The 22,919-nt window shown below is 53.3% G+C and overlaps 1 protein-coding gene across 1 annotated transcript in view; it reads right to left on the bottom strand.

Annotated features, from left to right (window-relative positions):
• Positions 1-18,579, bottom strand: part of LOC131666028 (homeotic protein distal-less) — a 42,841-nt gene extending 24,262 nt beyond the window's left edge. Inside the window, exons 1-2 of the mRNA XM_058938355.1 lie at positions 17,400-18,579; positions 14,007-14,227 (exon numbers count right to left, since the gene is read on the bottom strand). Of these exons, the coding sequence (XP_058794338.1) occupies positions 14,007-14,227; positions 17,400-17,904 (726 nt within the window). The 5' untranslated portion in view covers positions 17,905-18,579. The remainder of the gene's footprint in view (positions 1-14,006; positions 14,228-17,399) is intronic.
• Between the last annotated feature and the right edge of the window lie 4,340 nt (positions 18,580-22,919).

Genomic DNA, 22,919 nt, shown 5'->3' with positions numbered 1-22,919 from the left:
TCGCATCCGCGCGCCTTTTCTTACGTAATGTCACTCGCCGTGAGCAGCTTAGAGACTCTCTTTCTCTCTCGCTCCCGCGTCGGAGCTTCGTTATTATTTTCTGTGTCGCATGCGCGCACTCGCCCTGACTTTTGCTGCTGCTGCTTCTTTTTCGCCTTCAACTTCTTCTATACGTTTTCTTGGGAAATAAGCGAAGAAGCTCGTTACGCTGCTGCGAGTCTCTCGAGCGTAGCCGACATTTTTTCTCTCTTTTTGTATTGTGTTTTGTTAGCCGCGCACTTTCGGCCAATTGCTGTGCTATGGGGTCGACATGTCGCGCAACAGGATGTCACTTTTTGATGACAATTGCGTAACGTTTCCGAAAAATAAGCACACTATTCGGCGAGATAACGATAAATGGAAAATAAAACACATCATGATCGACGCTGCAGCTGGGGGAATTATGAGATTCTACTTAATTGGAAGCACAATGCCGCCGCGCAGCCAGCCAGGCAGCGGCGAAGAATTAATTGCCAAGAACAGAATCTCGCGGCGTTAGCGTGCCTCCAGCTTGTTTCCCGGACTTTTACAGCCAGTTTTCTAGCAGTTTCAATCGCAATTATTAGCTGCTGACGCTCATTTATAAAGTCACGTAGTGAGCGCGTTGTGTGCACGCATAAGCACGCAACGCCAATATTTTTCGGCTCGCCAAGAGGTATGAGTCCGCTGCGCACGAGCTTCCTCGTTTATACCTACATCCGTAAATTAGCGTCGATAAATTCATAAAATCAGAAGATAATGACGCACTCGCCAGACCTACATCAGGATTGCAGCAGATATTTTTCAATGGCTTATCGGTTATTTTTTTTTTCTTGTCTGGATATACAAAACAATAGTCCTGCGGCGAGGCGCGCGTTCCGAGATCTGAAATCGCATGACTACGGCTCGCCTGAGAGAGAGAGTGAGAGAGAGAGAGAGAGAGAGAGAGAGAGCGCGAACTGAACAGGTGCGTAACGTCAGGTGGGCAGTGCGCACAGTTTCTCAGGGCCGCGTGCGCGCGCGTGAAATCCTGCAGTTTTTCGGGGCTCGCCGGGTGTTTGCATGGCCTTAAACTTTGGCGCGTGACGCAACGGCGCGGCTATAGTAGGCGCGACTTGGCGTTCGCCGATACGCATCTCCGCGCGCGAGCTCCGCGCCTTTGAATCCAGCGATAAACAAGCTTTCGTCACCGCGACTCCCATAGAGGGAGCAAGAGGCTATAATGCACGCCGGCGGGAATCGGCATTGTTCAAAATTCCATGCATGGCTGCCTCCGCGTCTAGCCATTATCACTGCGCGCGGCGTTGACAATGAGACTGCGGACGGGCTGCGCCACTTTTGGTTTTGTCACGCGGTTATGAACCTTCAAAGATTTTGTTTTGCAACGTGCGCGCGCTCTCGTCCAGATTTTAGTCCGAATTTTGACAATGCATTTTACGGACGGGGAGCTCGCCGTCAATTACGTAACGCTCATTATTATATTTCCAATTGTCAAACGTCCACGAACCGTCGTCGTGCGTAACGATTCGGCAGCGTGTAAATACGCGGGCATCCTCGGTTTTGGGCTACTAGCGGACGTGATTATCTAGGCGAGTTGTGCAAACGACGTATTAGCGCACAAAAGCGCTCGAGCCATGATCAATCCCAATGCGCCCCGGGGCGCCGCGAGCCAAGAACACACACTTCCACATATCCCTTCGTGGATTCGTGACTGTGTGCAACGCGCGCGCATCGTACGTGTTGCGGCTATCTCTCTCTCTCTCTCTCTCTCTCTCTCTCTCTCTCTCTCTCTCTCTCTCTCGTAATGTATACGAGAGCCTCGCCAAGTTACTACTAGTGTTCTCTTTTATCTCGCGCTTACCACGTATTCCTTTCCCATTGAAGACTCTATCGTGGCGACTATTACACAGCGAAGTTGGTACTTTCATTGAGATAGCTGCAGATCCGTACAATTGAACGATGCTTCGCGGACAAAATGTCGCAAACGATCCACATGTGCGGATAGATGGCTATCGGTAAATATAAGGTGCGGGCAGCATTGCATAATGGGCTCATGTTTATGGTAGCGCGTAAACAGCGATCAGCGAGCAGTCGGTCAGCTCGAAGAAGATGGAAAGGGAAGAGAGGCGCTTATAGACTCCTCTCTCTCTCTCTCTATCAGGCGCGCACATGTGTCCTCCTTTCGCCTCTACTGCGCGAGATGAACTTTCGAAATAACGAAGCGACCGCCGGGTAATGATCTCTCACTTCGGGCTGGCGGCCAGTCGGATCGACCGATCGGAGCAAGGAGGCGGTGGGCAATTCTCGCGAGCGCGCTCCGTCGCGCCAAGTGTGTCTAATCGAGGCGCTGGGACACCGGATTATTCCACAACAAGAAAATCGCCCCTGAACGAGTAGCGCGATTTGAAAGTCAATCCGATGCCAGCTGACCGTGAATCGGTGAGCTCTCGCGCCTCGCTCGGTCGCGCCACGCGACTCGACACTCGTTCAGCTGGGACGCAATCCGTTTTTCTATAAATTATTTATCGATCAAACGAGCTCGCTCGAGAAGTAGAATGTCTCACTCGCGGCGACGCCGGTGTTCTGCGAAACGCGCCGCCTCGCTTGAACTTGACTCGCGCGCGACTCGCCGCGCGATTGAGCAAACCTGCGAGCTCCGCGCGCGCGCGCGCGCGGCCACAGCGGCCCGTGGAATTTTCTCATAAAACATTGTGCGTGCGCGCGCGCGATTAATGGGGCTCTCAAACTAGAACGACGTTTCCGTTTTTCCAGCGGCGCAGTAGCCGCCGCGCACAGGTCCGGAAGGCTGAGAAAAAGGCAAAGTTCTTTGGCGCGCGCGATGCAAAAATGTAATTAAAGGCGCAGCGGCAGCGGCAGCAGGCAGCAGCGCATAATGAAAGTGGAGAGCTGCGCGAGCGAGTGAATGACGCCCGAAGGCCACTCGCCGCGCGCGCACCTATATAGCCGAGAGAGGCGCACAGGCTCGCCGAGCTAGCTGACTCCGATCAAGCCGCATAGCCGCTCTCGCTAGACAAGTATACACCTATAGGGTATAATGCATGGAGGCTGCCGCCACGCTGTTTACGTAAATCCGCGCGCTTGATGCATGTACTGCGCTGCCTCTTTTCCTCCGCACGGACAATACTCTTGCGCAGTCTGATTGATTGATAAAACTCACTTTCAGAGGAGCGACGAGCCTGAAACGCTCCGATTGCAGACAAAACAAACGATCGCTTCTCAAAACCAGGGCTCCATACATCAAACAAGCCGATGAAAAGTCACTTGTATTCAAGAATACACGTGTTAAACACAGTTTAAAAAAGAGCTCGATAATATACTAGCCATAAGCATCGCATTAGCATAAAGCAGTAGCGATGCTAAGTGATTAACACGCGTGTTTTCACGTACGAGTGCTCCCCGTTTCTATCTGTCTGTCTCTTTTTTTCCCATTCCGCTCTCTCTCTCTCTCTCTCTCTCTCTCTCTCTCTCTCTCTCTTTCTCTGGAGAGCCTTTATCCGCTCCATCTCTCACTACGGACGCGGACGCACATATTAATACAACGTTGTAACATACGCCTCGCGCCCGCTCTCACTCCCCGAGTGCAACGGAAGTCGATGACAACAAGGGACGCGAGAAACAGCGAACACAGAGCTCTAGCCTCTAATGGATTCTCCTTTTATTTGGTTTCACGTTAAATACGCGCATAGGTACTTTCAGTTGCAATCAGCCGCAACGCGTTCGAATCTTTAGTTTGGCTTTTCGAGCGAGGAACCGCCGAGATCGTTTCCATTTTCATTGTCCGTTTGGCGCAATCGACTTGGAGCACTTAATACAGAGTGACGCGAGTAGGGGAAACGCAAGGTCTGCGTAGCGTCTAGCCTTTGGGGATTGCGAAATAGAGGCCGAGCGCTAGCGCGAGCCTCGGTAAGACAGGGCGCCATAAGTGCGTGAGAAGCAATTAATATATATGCTAATGGACCGCGGCAGAGAATACGCGCTCTCCGCGTGGCGTGCACCCGGGACGCGTGCCAGTCTCGCGGGCGCGCGGGCGTGAAAAGAATATAATACGGGACTGCGGCTGCGATTGTGATTCGTCGCGCGCGACAGGCGAGCGCTCGCCCGAAGACGCGCGCTCGGATCGAGATCGCGACGCGCCTTTCTGCGTTTTCTGGCGAATGAGCCAGGATCGGCTCGTCGGTAAAACAAGTTTGGCGAGCGCGGCATTAACGAACCTGGAAAGGAGCCTCCCATGCAGCGCTGGCGAGCCACCAATGAGGTGACTTTTTTCTGACGTTGTAGCGCGCGCCAACCGGAAACGCGCGATAAATCACGGAGCGGCGCGCAGAATTCAAAAGAAACATTGATACGGCGCCGCGTGTGAGAACACCATTCTCGTTTCGGCACTAATTAACTGACCCGCGCGTCCCGTTAAGATATCCCTCGCCTACGCGAAAGTATATGCGCAGTCCGAGCGCATAAATATTTATCAGCAGCCGCGCGTGGCACACGCCGTATCCGTCTCATTGATAATCTTTCGCACGGCGCTGCGCCGCGCCGTGGGAATCTCACCCGCGGAACAGAAGCTTGTTCTCGTTAGGCGTCATCCTTGCCAGCGGATTAGAACGTCGCGCGGCGACTACGTTGCCCCGAACGCAGCATGGCTCGCGAGGTCGGTCGTCGCGTTCACGCACGCGTGTAGACAACAGCCGCGCGCACGCAGGCACGAAGCGACGACGACCGCTGCTCGATCACGAGGGAGAGCCGATGCCGCGCGCCGCTGCTGCGGGGAGTTTCGAGGTCAATGTTGCTTGCCCGGCTCTCTTCCTCTCTCGCTCGCTCGCTCGCGCTCGGCCGCGTGCACGCGGTGCTCGCACGATAATTTTCGAGTGGCTGACCGTCTCCGCGTGCGAGCGCAACCTGTCGCTGCTTTTTTCAGTTGGCTAGCGGAACCGTAGAAACATACGGCGCCCTAATGACAGGGCTCGTAGCTCAGCCACCTCTCGACAGACTGACAACCCACTGACGTCCATCCGGAAGCGCGACTACGACCGCCAGAGTCGACTGGCTGTCCGTCCGTGCGAGCGTGCCACGTACGAAAAATTTTCGTCCGCGCTCCGCCCTTTTTTCTTTTTTTTTTTCATCCTGCGGCCGAAACACCGGCCACCGACGTTTCAACGTCCCTCGTGCGACTCCTGCACACTAGCATAGCTGCATTATTCATTCGGATGAGCCGCGCTTTGTTTTTTTTCCCCCTTTTCTTTCATATCTGTATTTGGTCGACACTTACCGCGCTACATCGACCACTATAACGGGCGAATGATGGATGATCGCTTGCTTACCTGCAACAGAGAAAGAGGGAAAGAATGTTTAGTTAAAGATGCAGAGTGACGCATGTGCTAAAGAGTCTGCTAAAGAGTTTTTAATGAAGAAATTAATGAAGAAACTGAATTCGCGGCAGAGTGCGTTGCGAAGTATTACAGCAGCATTCCTTCTCGCGTGCACGCGTGCTCGGGTCATCGGCAATGAATTGCCGCTCGCATATCAAAGGATAAAAATCTAGCGCTGAAAGCTCACAACGCGTTGCGCAATTTTCGCATGCCAATTAGCTATCGCGCGCGCATCCGAAAGGGGTGCGCGCGGCCGTGCAGCAGCGCGAAGACGCGCGTATTTGCATACAGGGCCAAGCTCATGTGCGAATAATAAAGAAATTTCAGAGAGCCGACATTTGGCCAGGAAGCTCTGCGGAGCGCGTGCGCGCCGAGCGCGGAAGGAAACAAAAATAATGAGAGCGCATGGCATATATTCGCAGGTGAGTGGAGGTTAGGTCAGAGAGCTGCGGCACCAACACACAGACGGTTCTCGCGTAGCGCGCGCGAGCGAGCGACCAAGCGAGCGCAGGTTCGAGCGGCATCCTGCCTTTGTAACCGTCCGTCTATCTCTCTCTCTCTCTCTCTCACTGTTTCTCCTTCCTCCCTCTCTTTTCTTTACTGAGCATCGTGCTGTCGGTAGCCCGTGTGTGACTTTCGTGCACGCATGCCGTATATTGCCACACTCTTTTCGTTTCTCGAGGGATAACGAACTTGTATCGCGCGTCCGAAGGGTCATCGCCGATCATCGAGAGAATCGAGCTGGAACAGGGCGCGCGTGCGTTGCGCAACGTTCGATTGACCTTTGCAATCGTTGCCGGACGCGCGCGGCTAGTCGCGATTTTTCGGCGCCTAACGCGCTCAATGAAAACTCTCGCGCGCGCAAACGCCGTAACGACAAGTTACACCGGATTCATCTCGTTGTCTTGAAAGGCCCGCGAGGGAGAGTACAACTACTTTTCCCGGCATTCCGCTGGAATACCGCTGGTCGTATTCCTCCTTTTTCCTGCCGCGCAATGGCGCAGCGCCTGCACTCTCATATTTATCCATAATTGGAAGCGCACCAGCAGCAGCAGCAACGGCGGCAGCAGCAGCAGCAGGAGCAGAAAGCTCGATTAAAAACTTTAATTGGGAGGCTCTATAATCAAAATTTAAATTGCTTGTTTACATGAAATGTCAATAAATCAAGCGACGCTGCGGCAGCGAAGAAAGTGGAGTAGAGCCACATTTTTTTTGCCGGCGGAAGAACGAAAGCTTATCGCGGAGTTTTTCTCTCGGGGAATAAACGAACGTCGGGTAAAAGCAGTGCTGGCGCAGCCTCTCGCCAACAATTGAATAATTGGCCTCACGGCCTGCTGGATAATTGCTGTTTTTGACGCGCGTGGCCCCTTAACAGTTTAATTTATTATTTGGACTGGGTCTAGCGCTCTCGATCGCCAGCCAGAATTCAGCTTATAAGCGTACACTTAGCAGCCTGAGAATGGTAACTCGATAGGCCTGTATAGCGAGTGAGATTCCGATTTGAGGGAGAGAGTAAGCGAGAGAGGAGGGTGCACGCTGTGCGACAATGGGCCCATCATTCGATCTGGGTCCTTGAATGACCTGCCACCGCGGTCTGTTTGCGTGATACATCCGCGTAGACGCGGCGCGCGCATGAATTATTTATTGCAGCTTGTTTTGACAATCGCGGCGATCGCGCAGCGGCTAATGCTCGCGGTGAAACAATAATTTTCGCAAGCGAGCGGACGAAGCGCGCGTGCTGCGGCGGAGGGCCCGCTGCTGCCTCTGCGCGCGCGCTCGGAGATGAGGGACGTAAGAGAAGAGCGACGAGACGGTGGGCGGGGCGCGCGCGCCTTTTGGGCTCCAAGGCGATCCACTCCGACCTCCACCTTCTTAGAGAGATAGCCGCAACCACTATAATACCTCGGGCTGCTGCCGTTGCTTCTCTCTTTCTCTCGTTCTCTCGTCGAGCGCGTTACATCTTTCACGAAATCGTAGATGAAAATCCTCTTGCAGCGCGACGACCGAGCGACACCGCGCCCCTTCGAAGCTGCGTATAGAGCATCCGCGAGGTCGTCGATTGTGCGGCATATTTCATCAGCTCATTACTTGAGCAAAGAGAGCCACGCATTGTTGGCCGAACGTTCGCCGAAGGTTTAATTTTCTCTTACGCGGTACCTGTCGCTCTCGTACGCTCGGTCCTCGCTTTACAGATTCATCAAGCGGGTAAAAACTTGTAGACACGCGCTCTCTCGCTCACGTGTTTGCCGTACGCGTCTTTAACTGCAGCGATTAATCATTCCACGCGAGTGCCGACTGCTCTTACGAGCGCGGGAGCAGGGGAGGAAAGAAAAAAAGAAGCGACGGGCGAGACGAACGTCCGATTCGTTCCCATGATGTAGGCTAATGCGCTTTAAATCTCCGTTTTTACCGACGAGCCTCGCGTAGCAGTGCGCGGTGGGTGTAAGATGGCTAATTGCAGTCGCGTGATCGATCACTTATGCATGCAGCCTCCTGCATCGCGAGAGTGAGGCGTCGTCTACGCTCCGCGCGATTCCGGCTTCTCTCTCTCTCTCTCTCTCTCTCTCTCAGCTGGCTAGTCGATTGTCGATTGAGTCGTCGCTCCTTTTTCCGCGCACTTGACGTACGATGTGTCAGCGGTGACAACTGGCGCAAGCGCTGTCTGAATACCCAATGAACCGGACGCGCCGTACTCGCCCTTTTTGCCAGGCCGCGCTGGAGCTCGCCGCTCTCTCGCTCCGTCGCCGCGCACCAGAGACAATTGCGAATTTGATTTCCCCGCGCCGAGCGCGACCGCGGCCGGCCGTTGAATAAAACATTTTGGAATATTTATCGCGAGGTTGTGCGCAAGGTCTGCCGCCATCGTCAGCCCGCGCGCGCGATTGACGATTTTTCACGCTCCGGTGAAAGTCCCCGCTGCGCCTTTTTGTCTTCTCAATTTTTAAGCCACCAATTGGCATTATCTCGACGCTGCCGGCGCGCCGCGGCGAGAGCGCACACAGAGGAATATTTCTTGCTGCGGTGCGCGCGGTAGCACGCGAAATATGCGCCGCGAGGGGAGAATCGTCAATCGGCTCCGCTCGCTCCTTTCTCTTGCTTCTTTTTACTTGTTCGTTCTCTCTCTCTCTCTCTCTCTCTCTCTCTCTCTCTTTTCGCCGCCGCGCGTTAGCCCGGCACCCGGAACACCGAGTTTTCCAGCGCGCGCCCGATAAATTAAATAGATAATTTATCGATTATCGGGGGGAGCCGCGACGCAATTAAAACGGCCGTGCGCGTGAATAATCGCCGAGGCAGGGAAAACGAGTTGCTCCTCCGCGCCTCGAAAAAAAAAAATCATCACCGACAACGTAACGAAAGTGATCCTCGCGGTGGCTTTCCACGGCCGTTTCGCACTTTTCAATGTTCCGACGCGCCAATTATGTAAATCAACAAAGCCACCGTCCAGGTGAAAAATGACTTTTGGAAAGGCTATCGTGCAGCACGGCGGCCCGGCGTAATTAATGACGGGTGCGCCGATGCCTCGGTTAGCGCGCAATCGATGCGCTACCGCGCGCGTATCGCGCAGCGAAGCTCGACGCGAGGCCCGGCATTCAGCGCGCGAAATCGAGAAATAAATCTTAATAAGGTCTTAACGATCGATGAGGAATTCGATACACAAACGTTTGCGACATGGCCGCGCTGCCGGCGATTTTATTGCATTCGCGAGCTTGCGCGAGAGAAATCTGTCTCTCGGCGGGGCGAGTGCGCAAGGCAAATTAATTTCCAAGTAGGCGCTAATGCCGCAGACACTCGAAAACGAAAGGCGTGCACGTACGCGAGAGATTGAGAATCAGATGAGCTGGGCTGCGGCGGCGAAAGATGGATGGCAAGGCAGGCAGGCAGGCAGGCAGGCAGGCAGGCCGGCTGGCCGGGGAACGAGAACGAGAAAGGTATAAGGTACAAGGCAGGATAAGAAAACGAGCACTTCAAACGGCGGCGTCTCTGGCGGCGCGCATGCGCTTCGGATGCTACTCTGGATTCCTATAATTGTTCATTTTCGCAAATTCCCGGCTTTTTACCGGTATCGGACCACCGGATCAAGGCAGACCCACTGACACGTGGCCGTTCGCGGAACATCGGGCGCGTGCTTTGTGCCCGCAAACGGCCGCGGCGCCTTTTTGCCCGCGCCACGCTCGCGGCTGCTCCAACGAGAATCCTCGCGCCGCGCGCTATTCCGATCGAGCTCGCGCGCCGCCGTGACTCGCGCAAGATGCCGCAGCTTTGAAAGTCCGACGAGCGGCGCGGACCGCGAACGCGAGCGCCGCTCTGTGGCTCTCCGGCCCGAGAATAAGGGACGAGCTTGGGGGAACGGCCTCGAAGGTCCCGGATTTACCGGCGAAATGTTGAATTTATTAGATCGAGATACGCGTGGGCGTTCCACCTTACCCTCGCTCCGTTACCCGTCTGTGTGCGTGTATAACCGGCTACTCTCTCTCGCTCCTCCAACTCGGTTTTTGTTGGCCCGCCGCTCTATCTTCACATCCGTTCCGCGCGACTGACTCGCCTCTGGGAAACTTCTCGCTCGTCGGAAAGCGTCGCTCGCGGACGAGCCGGTTCGCGCAACGACAGAGCTCGAAACTCGGAAAATCGTCGACGGTGAGCTAACGACGAAAAAGCCCTGCAGGCCCGCCAATAACTCAACTCGCGGCAACGCTAGCGAGACGCAGGATGCATGAGTTTGTAATCATCCGGTAGCTGGACATGCCGCGTACATCGATCGCCGACCACGATAAAAGTGTTATCGATCGGGGGTCCTAGCTGCAGAGCTTGCTCTCTCTCTCTCTCTCTCGCACTGCACTCGGCCCCTCTCGCGCGTTATTTACAGCTTCTTGGACGACTATACGTGCAGCGCGCAAAGAAGGAAGTGCAGATGATTTATATCCTCGGCTACTGCACAGCCATGGAGTCGTTGCGCTGCAGCTCGCTGCTCGCTCGCCTGTGCTCCCTAGGCTGCCACGCGATAATACCAATCATTATCATCGCTTAATAACAGGCATTACTGCCAACATTGAAATAATGCGCGCGTCCCAACGCTACTCCTGCTGACCCATTCCTTCTTCAGCCCATCGCCTTCAGCAGCTCTCTCTCTCTCTTTCTCTCTCCTTTCTCCCTCTCGCACTCACCGTACTGCTGCAGCTCTCCACTCGTTTCCGAGGATTTTCACCGCCACTGCGGCACTATCGTCAATCAATGGTGCACGCCAGCTTTTATAAGACTTCGCCGAGAGCTACGCGCAACTTCCTAGCTCGGCTTTCCCCATAATGCCTTTGCAGAATTTCCCGACGGGCTAATGAGGTACGGCCGAGGAAAAAAGCCAAGGCTTCGCGTGTATCTCTCTCGCTCGCGAAAACGCTTATAAGTCGGTCGCCGAGCGCTCTACTGTCGTCCCAGCCAGTCGCGCGGCTGAATAAAAAATTAACGACTTCGCGAGAGCATTGACTTAGCCAAGCGGGCGACGGAGGGGGTTGGCGAGTGAAAAAAAAATTCAATAAATCGACGAATTAGGAGTGTTCGCAGGCCCATCAGCTGCGCGACGAGGCTGCGAGGCAGCGCACCTGCGGCGTTCGACGCCAAGACAAAGGAGCGAAAGATGCGTGGCCAAACTTTTCAAAATAATTCAACCGACGCTCATATCACGACGAGTGAACCGAAGGGGCAAGGCAGGCGCGGCCTGCAATCAGGGCGACTGCTAGCAGCGCCATAGTGGCTCGCTCGAGTCAATCATAAAGAGGCGAACAACCCTCTCTGGTAGAGCTCCTGTTTACCTCCCACTCACGTACAAGATGAAGGGTGAGCGACAAGCGTCTTCAGGCGAAGGGTCACTAATGCAAGGTTGCCGTCGCGGCGGAATTACAGCGGCGGATCGGTAATCAGACGTTGCGCGCCACCGTATAACTGTAATAACGGTACCGCGTCAGGCGAGTGCGCGATTCACGGACAAGGTCTCTCCGGCGCTCTCGCTCTCTCGTCAATTTGGCTAAACTACCCGGCATTATGCCGCGCAGCTGACTCCTCTGCGCCTGACACACTTCGACGCCGCGCCTCGGACGAGCGAGCAGCGGCAAAGCGAGCAGTCGACCGCGAGGCCGAGTTATCGCCGCCGACCGATAGTCGCGCCAGTGCCGCGAGCGCGCGGAAAACCGGCGTAATCGCCGCCCCCTCGCGCCGTGCCGCCGGAAATTTTCGCCTGGCGCGAGCCGACATGCTAAAAAGATCGCCTTGACCGATATTGACGCTCGCGCTCCAATCGATAAGCCGAGCCTTTGCCGCTTTTCGATTATTTACCGAGTTCCACTGTACGCGAAGGAAATATTTATGAGTCGGGAATTTCTTATCAATTTCGAGAACCGCTACCCATTCCGAGGCGATCATCGGATATATATAGATATACGTGGCCGCGCGGCAAGCCTAACGAAATAATTCGAGCATGCTGGATTCCATCCTCACTCGGCGTTCGACTCATTCGGTTGAAGGACCGCGATGAGCGAGCAGGGCGCAGTGCGGAAGGGTTTTCGGGGGACGAGGAAGCTCATGACTTTTCCACGAATCGCTCGAGTATTGCGTGCGAGCAAAGTAGAGAAAGTTCTCCGGAGAATAATTATAAAGAAAGCGAGAGACAACAGGAGGGTGCAGCCCTCGCGATACCGAAGGGGTGGAAAACCTCGCGGTTTTAAAGTTGGAGAACCGCGTGCCTGTACGATGGGAGGGGCAGCGACACCGTGGAGAGGCACGATACATCCGCCTCGAGAGGGAAAAGATAACGTTGAAAAGTGGATTATCGCAGATAATCGTTAGCGAGCTTAAATAGTGCCGCCTGGCAGCGCTCGACTTTCAGCGAAAATTCGTGAGAAATCGCTCGGAAAGAAAAATTTAACGGCAGTGCGTCGATAAAGTCTCCGGCATTTTCGAAAGTTGATAATGAATAAGAAGAGAGGTGCAGCGCCGCGTGTGCTCTGAACGAGCGAGAAGGAAAATGCCGTCGCCGTGCCATTGTGCCTGACCCACTGGGCGAACGAGCGGTGAAGGGCGCATGGTGTCCGATCGCGTATTTATCGCGCGCGCACTCGCGTACCGCACATAAACAGCCGACGTGCGCGCACACGCTCTCGCGCGTACCTACGTCTGATCGTGTTTCCGATAGCCGAGTGCTACCAGTACACTCTGCTTTGGGCGGCCGGCGCGCATGCGAGATTCTCTCTTGGGCGAGATAACTGTCCGCTGCAATTTTCAATCTGGCTGGCTGGCGCAACGACGACTATGAGCGAAAAATGGCATTAGCGGGCAAAGCTAGCGCGGCGTTTCCCCGATCTCCGAGAAAACTCGCCTGGCGGTCTCTCGACTGCCAGGGAGAAGAAGCTCGAGGCGACCCGCTGCGTCTCTCGCGACTAACGAAGGCAAAGGAGATCTCGCGGTGGAAAAGGGAAGAAAGGAGCTGCCGCCGCGGCCGAAGCGCACCACGCCTCGGGTCTATATGCATATAGGAGCGCTCCGGCTACACCTGCGTACTTCTCGTCTGTCTCCATCGAGAAAGCCTTCAGTGGGGGATATCTTCTCGAGTTGGTTGCGACGGCCGCAGCGCTGTAATTTTTTTTAATTGACAGTCCGAACCCTTAATTACCCGTATGCGCCGTCGCGTTGTGGACAGTGGACACCCCAGTCGTGGGACACGTTCGCTTCAGGGGTCCTAATGAAATTATCTGGTCCGGTAGCCCCTCGAGTGCTGTTGTACGCGCAACAAACTGTGGGCGCTGACCGGATAGCGGCGGCGAGTCGTTGTTGTTTTTCGTTTTTCGTTCGCCGGAGATATCAATCATCTTGATTGGGATGCGCGCAACAATCAGCCGATCCGCAATTTCTAGCGCGTAACCGTCTCTGCGCTCTGCGATTGGGTTTCTAGGATTAAATCGCGCCAGCGAGAAATTAGTATCTTTTCACTTTTAGCGAGGATAATGAAAGGTTCTTTCTACCTGGTCGGTAGCCGTACCGTGACTAAGTACGATAATCGCTGCAATGTTTACGTACTCTGAATAATTTAGCTCTCTCTCTCTCTCTCTCTCTCTCTCTTTCGCTTTCGGGAAAGAGAGAAACACAGCAAATTGGATAATTCATGCGATTCATTTATAGCGCTTTAACCTACATACGAAAAATATATAGAATATTGTATTGATGCATGCGCCTGCGCCTGAAGCTTTCTGTATCGCGCGCGGACCATACAATGGGCGAATAAACAGTTTCCGCGCTGACGTATCACGCAGCTCGCGCCGTAAGGCATTCCGCGCGAACGCAAATCAAGTAGAACGAGGAAGAGCTGCTGCTACTGCTGGCAAAGCACAAAGAACGAGAATTTCTGACGATTGGCGCGCGCGAATTTCCCTTGGTCGTCTACATGCTTCACCCTTGCAATTAGCCACGCGATAATTGACCGACTTTGGTCCATAAATTGTCAAGCGGAGACCCGTCTGACAGACCAGCCGGACCGGACGATTCCAAATTTTATCGTAGGATCACTGGACACTGGGGTAGTAATAATCCGAGGGAGCCGTGATAATGATAACAACTGACCTGTGTCTGCGTGAGCCCGAGGCTCGCCGCGAGTTCGGCACGTTCGGGTAACGCCAGGTACTGCGTCCGCTGGAACCGCCTGTTCAACTGCTGCAGCTGCAAACTGCTGTAAATCGTCCGGGGTTTGCGCATCTTCTTGCCTTTGCCGTTTCTTAGAGACCCACCGCCGCCGCCCCCAAGCTCGTCCACGATGCCGCTCTTGTTGTCCAACGGCGAGAGGTCTGCAATTTTATTTTTTCATCACTTTCAAATGATCGGTTTTTGTCTGATGTACTTGACTAAAAAGCTCAAAGAATTTATCCTTGAGAAACATAGAATCATATAAACCGTTCCGTATCAAATTCCGACGAAACATTGTCGATAATTACTTATGGAATGTAATATCATTACGAAACATTGTATAGAGTTATTTGATTTTTTGTTCAGAAATTCATCTTTAATATGAAGTAATTGTGCTGTTTAATTGGATTTGAAGAAAATGAATTGAAGGACATAATTGAATTTATTCTGCGTATGTATATCAATTGACATGTCATCCCGGCGATGAAATTTTCACGATTGATCGTTTGATTGAAGCTCACAAGAAACGCTAATTGGAGTAGTAAACAAGTCACTTAATCTTCGCCAACACCCCCGCTTGAAAATGCCAACAACTGAGTTTGCACTGGCCAATCAACGCGGCTTAAGCAAACTCCGCTCTAATTGCTGAACTCTAGCACGCTACACATAACACTGGCTGGACGACTTTCACGGTATGAACATCGCGAATAACGTAAAGTACTCGCGCTATCAGTGGCGTCGAAAGAGTTCTTTACCTATGTACGCGAGTCTAATCAGTAAGACAAGTGCACGTGTCACCGACGGTTTCGCAGCTGGCCTGAACCTTATTTCGTCGCGCTTTACTCGAGCATTTCGATACTCCGGAGTGCAAGGAATAACCGCTGGCATTAATCTCCCGCTGAAATCGGACGGGCGCGACAGCGCCACGAAAGGGACCCGACAGCACGTTTTTCGCCCGCATCCACAAATTTTTCACTGGCGGCGACGGCAGGTGCACTCGCGCCGCAGCTTTCCGAATGGGAATGAAAATGCAGTCGCGCACGCACGACGCTTATCTCCGATCTGCGGCGCAGCGAAGAATGAGGCAGACGCGCCGTGGCGGCAGCTAATCCTTACGAAAACAACCATTTGTCTGTCGATCCTGGATTAATTTGTGCCGAGGCACCTGACGTCGACTACTCACTGACTAATGCTGGCTCCCTCGCTTTCCTCTCTCTCTCCCTCGCTTGCTCTTTCTCGTCCTTTTATCTCTCTGTTTCGTGGTCGGCAACGTTCCGACACTTTCAATAGGGCCCACACTTGCTCTCGCACTGCTAATTGGGCCATTAAATCTCGCGCGTTGGGTCCGATTTTTTTTTGATAATGTCCTGAACTATTTTATCTCCATGTTAACGTGATGTAGATCGTGTCTCCCATCATCACTCGTGCATCAAAACATTGCATGTGGTCCGACCACGCTCGCAACAGTGGGGCGCTATGTAGAATATATAACTCGACGCGAATTGTCATAATGTTTTAAGGGTTCACTTTGATGTGGCGACGTGTTACGTCAAGCGCATTATTCGAGAGCACTTTGCAACAAACTTGAATTCGACCGCACGAGGCAACTACAGTCGCGGCAACAAACTAAATTTGCATCGCCGTGTAATCCAAGACAATCTGCGCTGCCGTCGCGTCGCACAGCGAAGGAAAAGTCGGGGAAACAGTCCAGCTAGGCTCGCCGCCGCACGCATTGTCACCCCGCTCGCCCCTCCATCGCCATTTCGTGTCGCGCGCAAACGACCCTATCAAATAGTCATAGCCAGTCATTACTCGAATTTCCTTAAGCTCGCCCCCGCGCGATGACTGCGCTAATGCGTCGGCTGTGCACACCCCGCTGAGTCGTCGCAAGAAACTTTCCTCGCTGCCGTCGCTAAACCGCGCGCCTCGCGCAACTTTCAAGCAACAAAAAAAAAGTTGAAGAAAGCAAGCTTAATGATCGAGGTAGGGTTGCGCGGCGAGCCGATGGCTATTGAACTTGCCTCAGTTAACCGCAAAGCCGGCACTGCCATGACGACGCGCGCGCGCGCAAAACTATGGGTGACATTATTTCGCAACACTTGTCACGCACTCGCTTAAAAATTAATGCAACGGCGCATACATAGGGTCAGAAGTAAAGTTGTTGTGGAATAAGCATGTTGCTAATTTTAAAGTCCAAAGTATTCCCGTCGGTCACGCGCGCAAGACTGAGAGAGAGAGAGAGAGAGAGAGAGAAACCGCGCCCGGCTCACCTTATAATGCATAAACCTCATTTTGCAATTGAAAAATGTCCGCATTCATGAACGAGGGGGGGAAAGGAAAATTGTTAAATTTAAATGAGTATAAAGTCCGCGGCTGTGCCGTTCTGCGTTATTCCGCGCGCGCGCGCGTGTGTGCCGTATAGGGTATATTGCTTGGCAAATTAGCATTCGAATGGAGCTTATGCTCGACGCTGCGTGTTTTCTATAAAATGCACATGTATCGATGAAAAAAATATTAAACGCACCCTTCGCAGAGACCTGCAATTTTTGTTCTATCTTTAAAGGGTCATTTTTTTTCTCACTCAACTTTTAAAAAAAAGATGTACATAATAAATGAGCCAGAGCCGCGTTATTAAATAGTTTTGAAAAAGCGCTGTTTTGGACTTTTCCACGAATAATTTTCGGCGTCATGGAGATTCGATCGAACGCTGCGGACCGACTACCGTTTGCCACCGAATCCCGCAGGTCAAGAGAAAAACACTTGGAGCCGAGAAAGAAAAGTGCGAGCTCCCGCAAGGAAAACTGTAACGCGACAGAAGATCAACCTGTCGAGCAGTTTCGGTACCGTTACCTTCGGGCAGTGGCAATATCTCTTCGCCTCGCACTTTCCCTCGACAGAGAGAGATTCGGAGAAGAATAGACGCTAACTACCTAACTGCCGGCGTATCGGTGCCTCGTGGCGGAGCGCCGAAAATTTACGATCGTCCGTTTTTTTTCCCCCGTCAAGATTTACCGTGCGCACTTGACGACAGCGAAAAGTTGAGCGCGACCTCGCGAAGCCATCTCGGGCATCGCAATTATGCAGCGCTTTATATCGAGGCGGAGCGCGGAGGACGCGGCTGAGCTTCTTTAACAAAGTTAGGTCTTGGCGTGCAGCGTATCGATCTGGAGCCGCGCGGCTCTGCCCGGGCGAGGCGAATGCCGTGGCACCGTCAGACACGCTGTCGTCATGCGAATCGGGCGCCACGCGCTGCCAGAGCAACACGGCTGGCAGGATGTCAAGCCGGTCGGCCGCGCGCACGTCATCGCGGAGGCGGCTGCCCGGAATACGTACAGTTTTGGTACTCGCCGTCCTTGGGCGGCGAGGGGCACTGGGGCGCGTAGGAGCCCAGGTGGTAGGCGCTGTAGGCGTTGTGCTGGTGCATGGGCCCGAACGGATAGGAGCTGAGGGCGCTCCTGGGGCTGGGAAAGCCGGCCTCCGGGCCGTGCTGCTGCTGGCCCGGCTGGCCGGGCTGGTGCACGTGCTGGGAGAACTGGTGGGCGCCGGCGGGCACGTTGTGCGGGTAGGCCGCGGCGGCGCGCAGCCCGCCGGGGTTGTAGATGTTGTTGTGCTGCAGCTCGATGAAGGCGGACTTGCCGGTCTGCGAGACGGGCGTGCTGGAGGCGCTGTCGGGGCCGTTGCCGCCGGGGCCCGGCGTGACCGAGCCCATGCCGTGGTGGCCGGCCAGCTGCTGCTCCAGGTCCGAGGCCGCGCTCTGGGGGGTGGCTTGGTTGGGGGGCCCGTTGCCGGCGGCCGACGGCCCGCTGCCCGCCCCGCCTCCGGCGCCCCCGCCTGACATGCTGTTCGGGGTCGGGGTGCTCGACGGACAGGGGTCGCCCGCCCCGAATGGGCTCCCCAGGTCCGTGAAGTTGAGCGTCGTCGTGGCGCCCCGGAGCTCCACCAAGCGACACGCGACCCGCTAGAGTCGCCGCAGCCTCCTCCTTCTATCGCCGCGCTCGCCTCTCCGATCGCCCGCGAACTCGCTGCTTGCTCCGGCTTCGATGCTCCGGCCGAGGCTTCAGGCGGCGAGGCTCATCGTCATCGACGGCGCGTTACTTGCTGATCACTTTGAGCACGAGCACTTTCTGGAAATACCGTCGCTGAGGGTGTCCCGCGGCAGCCCCGCGCGAGAGAGTCGCTGTGTCACACCTTGTATCACTAGTCACAACGCGCCGGGCGACGTCAGCTGCGGCTCCCGGAGAGGTCGCTCGACGGACAGTTTATCCGCATGGTTTACTCGCACTCGACGGGCTCTTCGCGCACCTGACTCTCGCGAGTCTCGGCTCGGTCGTCGATTAGCTCGATCGACTGGTCGCGCGAGCGATGATCACACTTCAGCGACGAAACTCGCGGCGCGGCGCCGACAATCCATGTTTGCTCTGGACAAAACGACGACGAAATAATGAGCTGCTCTGCGAGCGCGATCGTGCGAGCGGGCGAGCGAGCGACGACACTGACTGCGAGTGCACACCGCGCGGCGTGGACCGGTATAATGATACATAATGAAGGCCCGAGCCTCTCCCGCGGCTTTCGTCCGCCACGCGGCGCCACCGTCGACTCCGCCCACCGAGCGCCTCGCTCTCTCGCCCATTGGCCGACCTCGGGCTGCCCCGCCGCCTCGCCGCTACCGATTGGCCGGGCCAGGGCCATTATGGTGTCCGAGGGGCGCGCCCAGGCAGCTAACCCACTTCTCCCACCGCCGCCGCCGCCGGCCTCAAGCCACTGCCGGTCTGTCAGTGTGTGAGCGAGCACCAGCGAATTTCACAGTGCGCCACCGGCTCATTCCTCGCGCCTTTTCGCTTCTTCTTCTTCTTGTTGTTCTTCTTCTTCTTCTTCCTTCGCTCCCGGTCTGGCTCGCTGCGGGCTTTTCTGCCTGGCCAACTCGCTGGCGAGCTACGCTACCCCCTGTCCTACTACTACCACCACCGCTTCGCGTATCAGCGTCTCGTGCGTGCACACATACACACACACACACACACACACACACACACACACACACAGCTGCAATTCCGATTCCGGAAGCTGATGCTCTGGAAGCGAACCTGTGCTTACGCCCCATGGCAGCTCAGCAGCAGTACCACCTGCGTCTATTGCTTCATTTTTCCTGCTTTTTTCACTTAGCTTTGTTTATCGCGAATACGATGATTTATCCTAATGACAGTTATTACTTCTAGATATCGTTTTTTTAATGGCCCGTTTGTCGCGCGCCCTCGCGCTAATGTTAAATGTAGCTCGTTTTAAATTAAGCTGGCGCTCTTTCAACATGCACGGTCAATCTTAAATTTAAGTGTGGCAGTAGCTTTAATGCACACCTATTATCAGATGGAAACATGGTAATCTATTGGGAATACATTTGTTACTATTAGTCAGAGAGCGTTTTCCTTTTTTTCTCTCTCTCTTCTTTTCATCTCTCTGTGACCACAATTTTTTCTTACTGTAGCGTGATGAATAATTTCCGTAACCGCAGGTCCCGCGCGGGCAAATATACCATTTTGCAGTTTCATCTATAGCCTCGTAAACGTGCGTAATACTGCTATTTTTGCGTTTGTCCACTCACGGCTGAAAGTTTTTGTCGACGCGGTGAGGCGCAAGCTAGACGCGCGGGTCCTTACGCAAGAAAGTTGCACTGGGCCGAGAAGTGTTTACCTAACTCGCTCTAATCACAGCCCGGAGGCTGCCGAGCTCTGCCGCGGCAGACAGTTGGTGGTGGCTGCTTCTATGCGTGTCAACGATTCGAATGGGCCATTTGACCCCCGCGCAACTTGTTGACTCTGCGAGCGTCTTATCTGATTCGGCAGCAGCAGCAGCGCAACCAGTAGCTGATTCCTATCGTCATCCCTCCCGGATTAACCAACTGACATGGGGACAGCTAGTAAAATGTTTCATTTCTACCTGCCCGGATCACGAAGCGCCTCAAGCTCCTCGCTACTGCCACTTGCCTCGCTGGCAGCGATTCTGCGGCAACTTATGTAAATATAATTGAGAGTCAAGTAAGAAAAAGTTGGATTCGAGATCTCTGAGAAATCCTCGGGCCGGCGAAAAGTACAGAGTGCACGATCGCGCGCGCACAGCAGTCGCGCGCAGCTGCAACCTTGGGCTCGCGCAGAGCATGTGCAGCCGTGGTTGTATGGGTGTTGTGCGCGCGAGCTGCTCATGAGCAGCACTTTTCTCTCGCTCGCCTGTGTGTGCTCCTTATATTTTTTTTCGCGGCGCGTGGGAACAGGAAGCCGCGAGCGAGTCGCTGAACTTGGCACGCGAAAAATATAGCAGCTCGCGTGCTTTGCAAGTCCGCGGGCGCGTACGCCGCGCGTACAGCATCACGCGTACGCAGCAGGCGCATACGATATCATAGACAACGAGATGAAAAAGATGCGACAACAACTGAAAAGATCTCGACGACTGAAACCAGTTCCCCTGCGTTATACATCCATCTTCAATCCGCTCTCGTTTTCTGCTTCTTCTTTCCTCTCACTCGCTCTTGGTTAAGAGAACCAGCTGCTTTTCAACAGTGAAAATTATAAGTTTTCTTTACGGTGGTGTAAAAATCGGTTTATATTTTCAATCTTGAAGTACTATATAAATACTTTCGTTTTTTTCCTTTAAGTCTCAAAATGTCAATGAGGTACCCTGGAGAGTTCTCTTATCCATAACATCTTATTTTTAGAAAAAAAAGATGGTTTACCCCGCTGTTTTAAACTTTAGAGTGAACGAAAATCATTGTTGAAGGGCTAATTGTCTTTCTTCAGTCAGTGCTCCAAATTAAGTGAAGAATTTTTTTAGTCAATTATACCATTTTCATGAGAGATTTTAAAAGTTTCTTAAAAATTCTTTTTGTATAAATTTGAAAAAGTTCTAATATCAATTATAAAATTGACTGTTTTAGAAATTCTCTGCTTAATCTGGAGTACTTGTTTGAAGGAAAAAAATTAACCCTCGACAAATGATTTTCGTTTAGAAAAACATGGTAAATGACATTTTTAAAAAAAATAAAATGTTACGGTTGAGGGTACTTTCTAGGGTCCTTACATGAAACTTTATGACTTAAAGGAAGAAAATAAAAGCATTTGCCGAGTACTTCATGATGATAACTTTAACAAAATGTATTTTACACCACAGTAAAGAAAAGCTACACTTTTCACTGTTTAACACCAGCTGGACCTTTGAATTTCTCCTTTTCGCCGGTCATTTACTCGATTATCCGACTATCGATTCGTTTGATCGGCTCTATGCGCACGCCTCAATCAAGAGTGCGTGGATAAGAACTCTATTAGTTTTTGCTGACGTTCGCGAGAGCGCGGATGACAATTGGTCGATGAATTGCAGTGTGCATTTCTAAATATCGACGAAAGGACGAGGCTACAATTACACGCCGGAGAGCAGAGTAATGGCGAGCGCGTGTCGCCAAACGACGACCACGACCGCGAACAGGACGAGCCGTAGGTCCGGAACAGCTACAGTGGGTTAGCCGTGCCTTACCCAGCGGCTCGTGTGCGCGCGCAGTTAGGTTAGCGTACGCTGAATTACGTAACTGAGGTAAATGCCAGCTATTTCGAGAGCGCAGGCAACTGTGCGCTAAATAAGACGCCGCTCAACTAGAAGCGCGGCAAGGGCGACTCGTGTAAGTCGCTCGCAAGCGCGCCTTCGTTTCCACGGCAAGTTCATTGACTCGGGCGACGGCAGCTGTGATCGATCGCTCGCAATGACAAACCGAGGAATGCGCCGAAAAGCAGAGAGAGAGAGAGAGAGAGAGAGAGAGAGAGAGAGCGCGAGAGAGCGAGAGAGAGAGAGAGGCAGAGAAAGGCAAAAAACGCCCTCTTAACCCGGTGATACACGGGCGCGCGCGCACAGCACTGCACAATGTTTGCGCGCCCACGCCCACCTTCGCCCCGCGCTCGTTTTACTGCCGCGGCAGTAAAGTACGAGAATTACGATCCTTCTCTGTTCAGCGCGCTCTGCCGTGCTGCTCGGGCGCCCGCTCTTGTCATTGCTCCGGGCGCTAGACCCACTACCACTATACCAAACTCCGGCCGGAGAGCTGCACTGCTGGTGTCGTGCCGACGAATATGCGAAAAATTCCGGCTAAATAGACGCCACAGCATCTATCTCCGCGCGGAGAAAGCTTGCAGCTACAGGGCATTACCTAACCTCGTCTAACATGCATAATGCCTTACAAAGATTGTTCGCCAGATTTTACTGCGATTCGCGGAAAATGATTTTTTTTACGTTGTCACTTGATTTGCGAACGTTCATCATAGAGATCGATAAGACCACTTGAAACGCTTAATAAACTTGTTGCCTCTTGTAGATGATGAAAGAGATTATTCGATTGGGTAATTATGTTAATGAATGGACGCGGGAGTGACATAATAAACGACGGAAATATAACTATAAAGCGTGCTTCAAAGTCCCGAAAACGACCGGGGCGTAGGTAACCGTGTCGTTTAGAAAACTCCAACTCAATAAATTTGACGTCAAAATTTTCCTCGCGCGTACCGCCTCCTTATAGCTTCTTCAAGGAGATAAATATTTTCTTCACGCACACGCAGCGGCGCGGTCAATCCTTCCCCAGCGTCCCCGCTCTCTAATCGATTCGCCCAGCCAGCCGCCACTATACCCGGAAAATTGTAAAGTGGCACAAGCAGCTCTCCATCCATAACATTCTTAGATAGTACCTCAAATTATAGATTTCGAATGATTGGATTTTTCGTATTTACCCAAACTCGTAATAAAACCGTGCGCATCAATAGCCTTCCGAATCGCAATTACACAAGGAAAAAACTATTGTGCATCGCACGAATGGAAAACTAACGACAG

The sequence above is a fragment of the Phymastichus coffea genome, unplaced genomic scaffold (assembly GCF_024137745.1).
Source record: "Phymastichus coffea isolate CEN01 unplaced genomic scaffold, Cenicafe_Pcof_1.1 PCOF00055, whole genome shotgun sequence".
NCBI classification, from domain to species: domain Eukaryota; kingdom Metazoa; phylum Arthropoda; class Insecta; order Hymenoptera; family Eulophidae; genus Phymastichus; species Phymastichus coffea.
The sequence above is the reverse complement of the archived record's forward strand: the minus strand, read 5'-3'. Positions and strand labels throughout refer to the sequence as shown.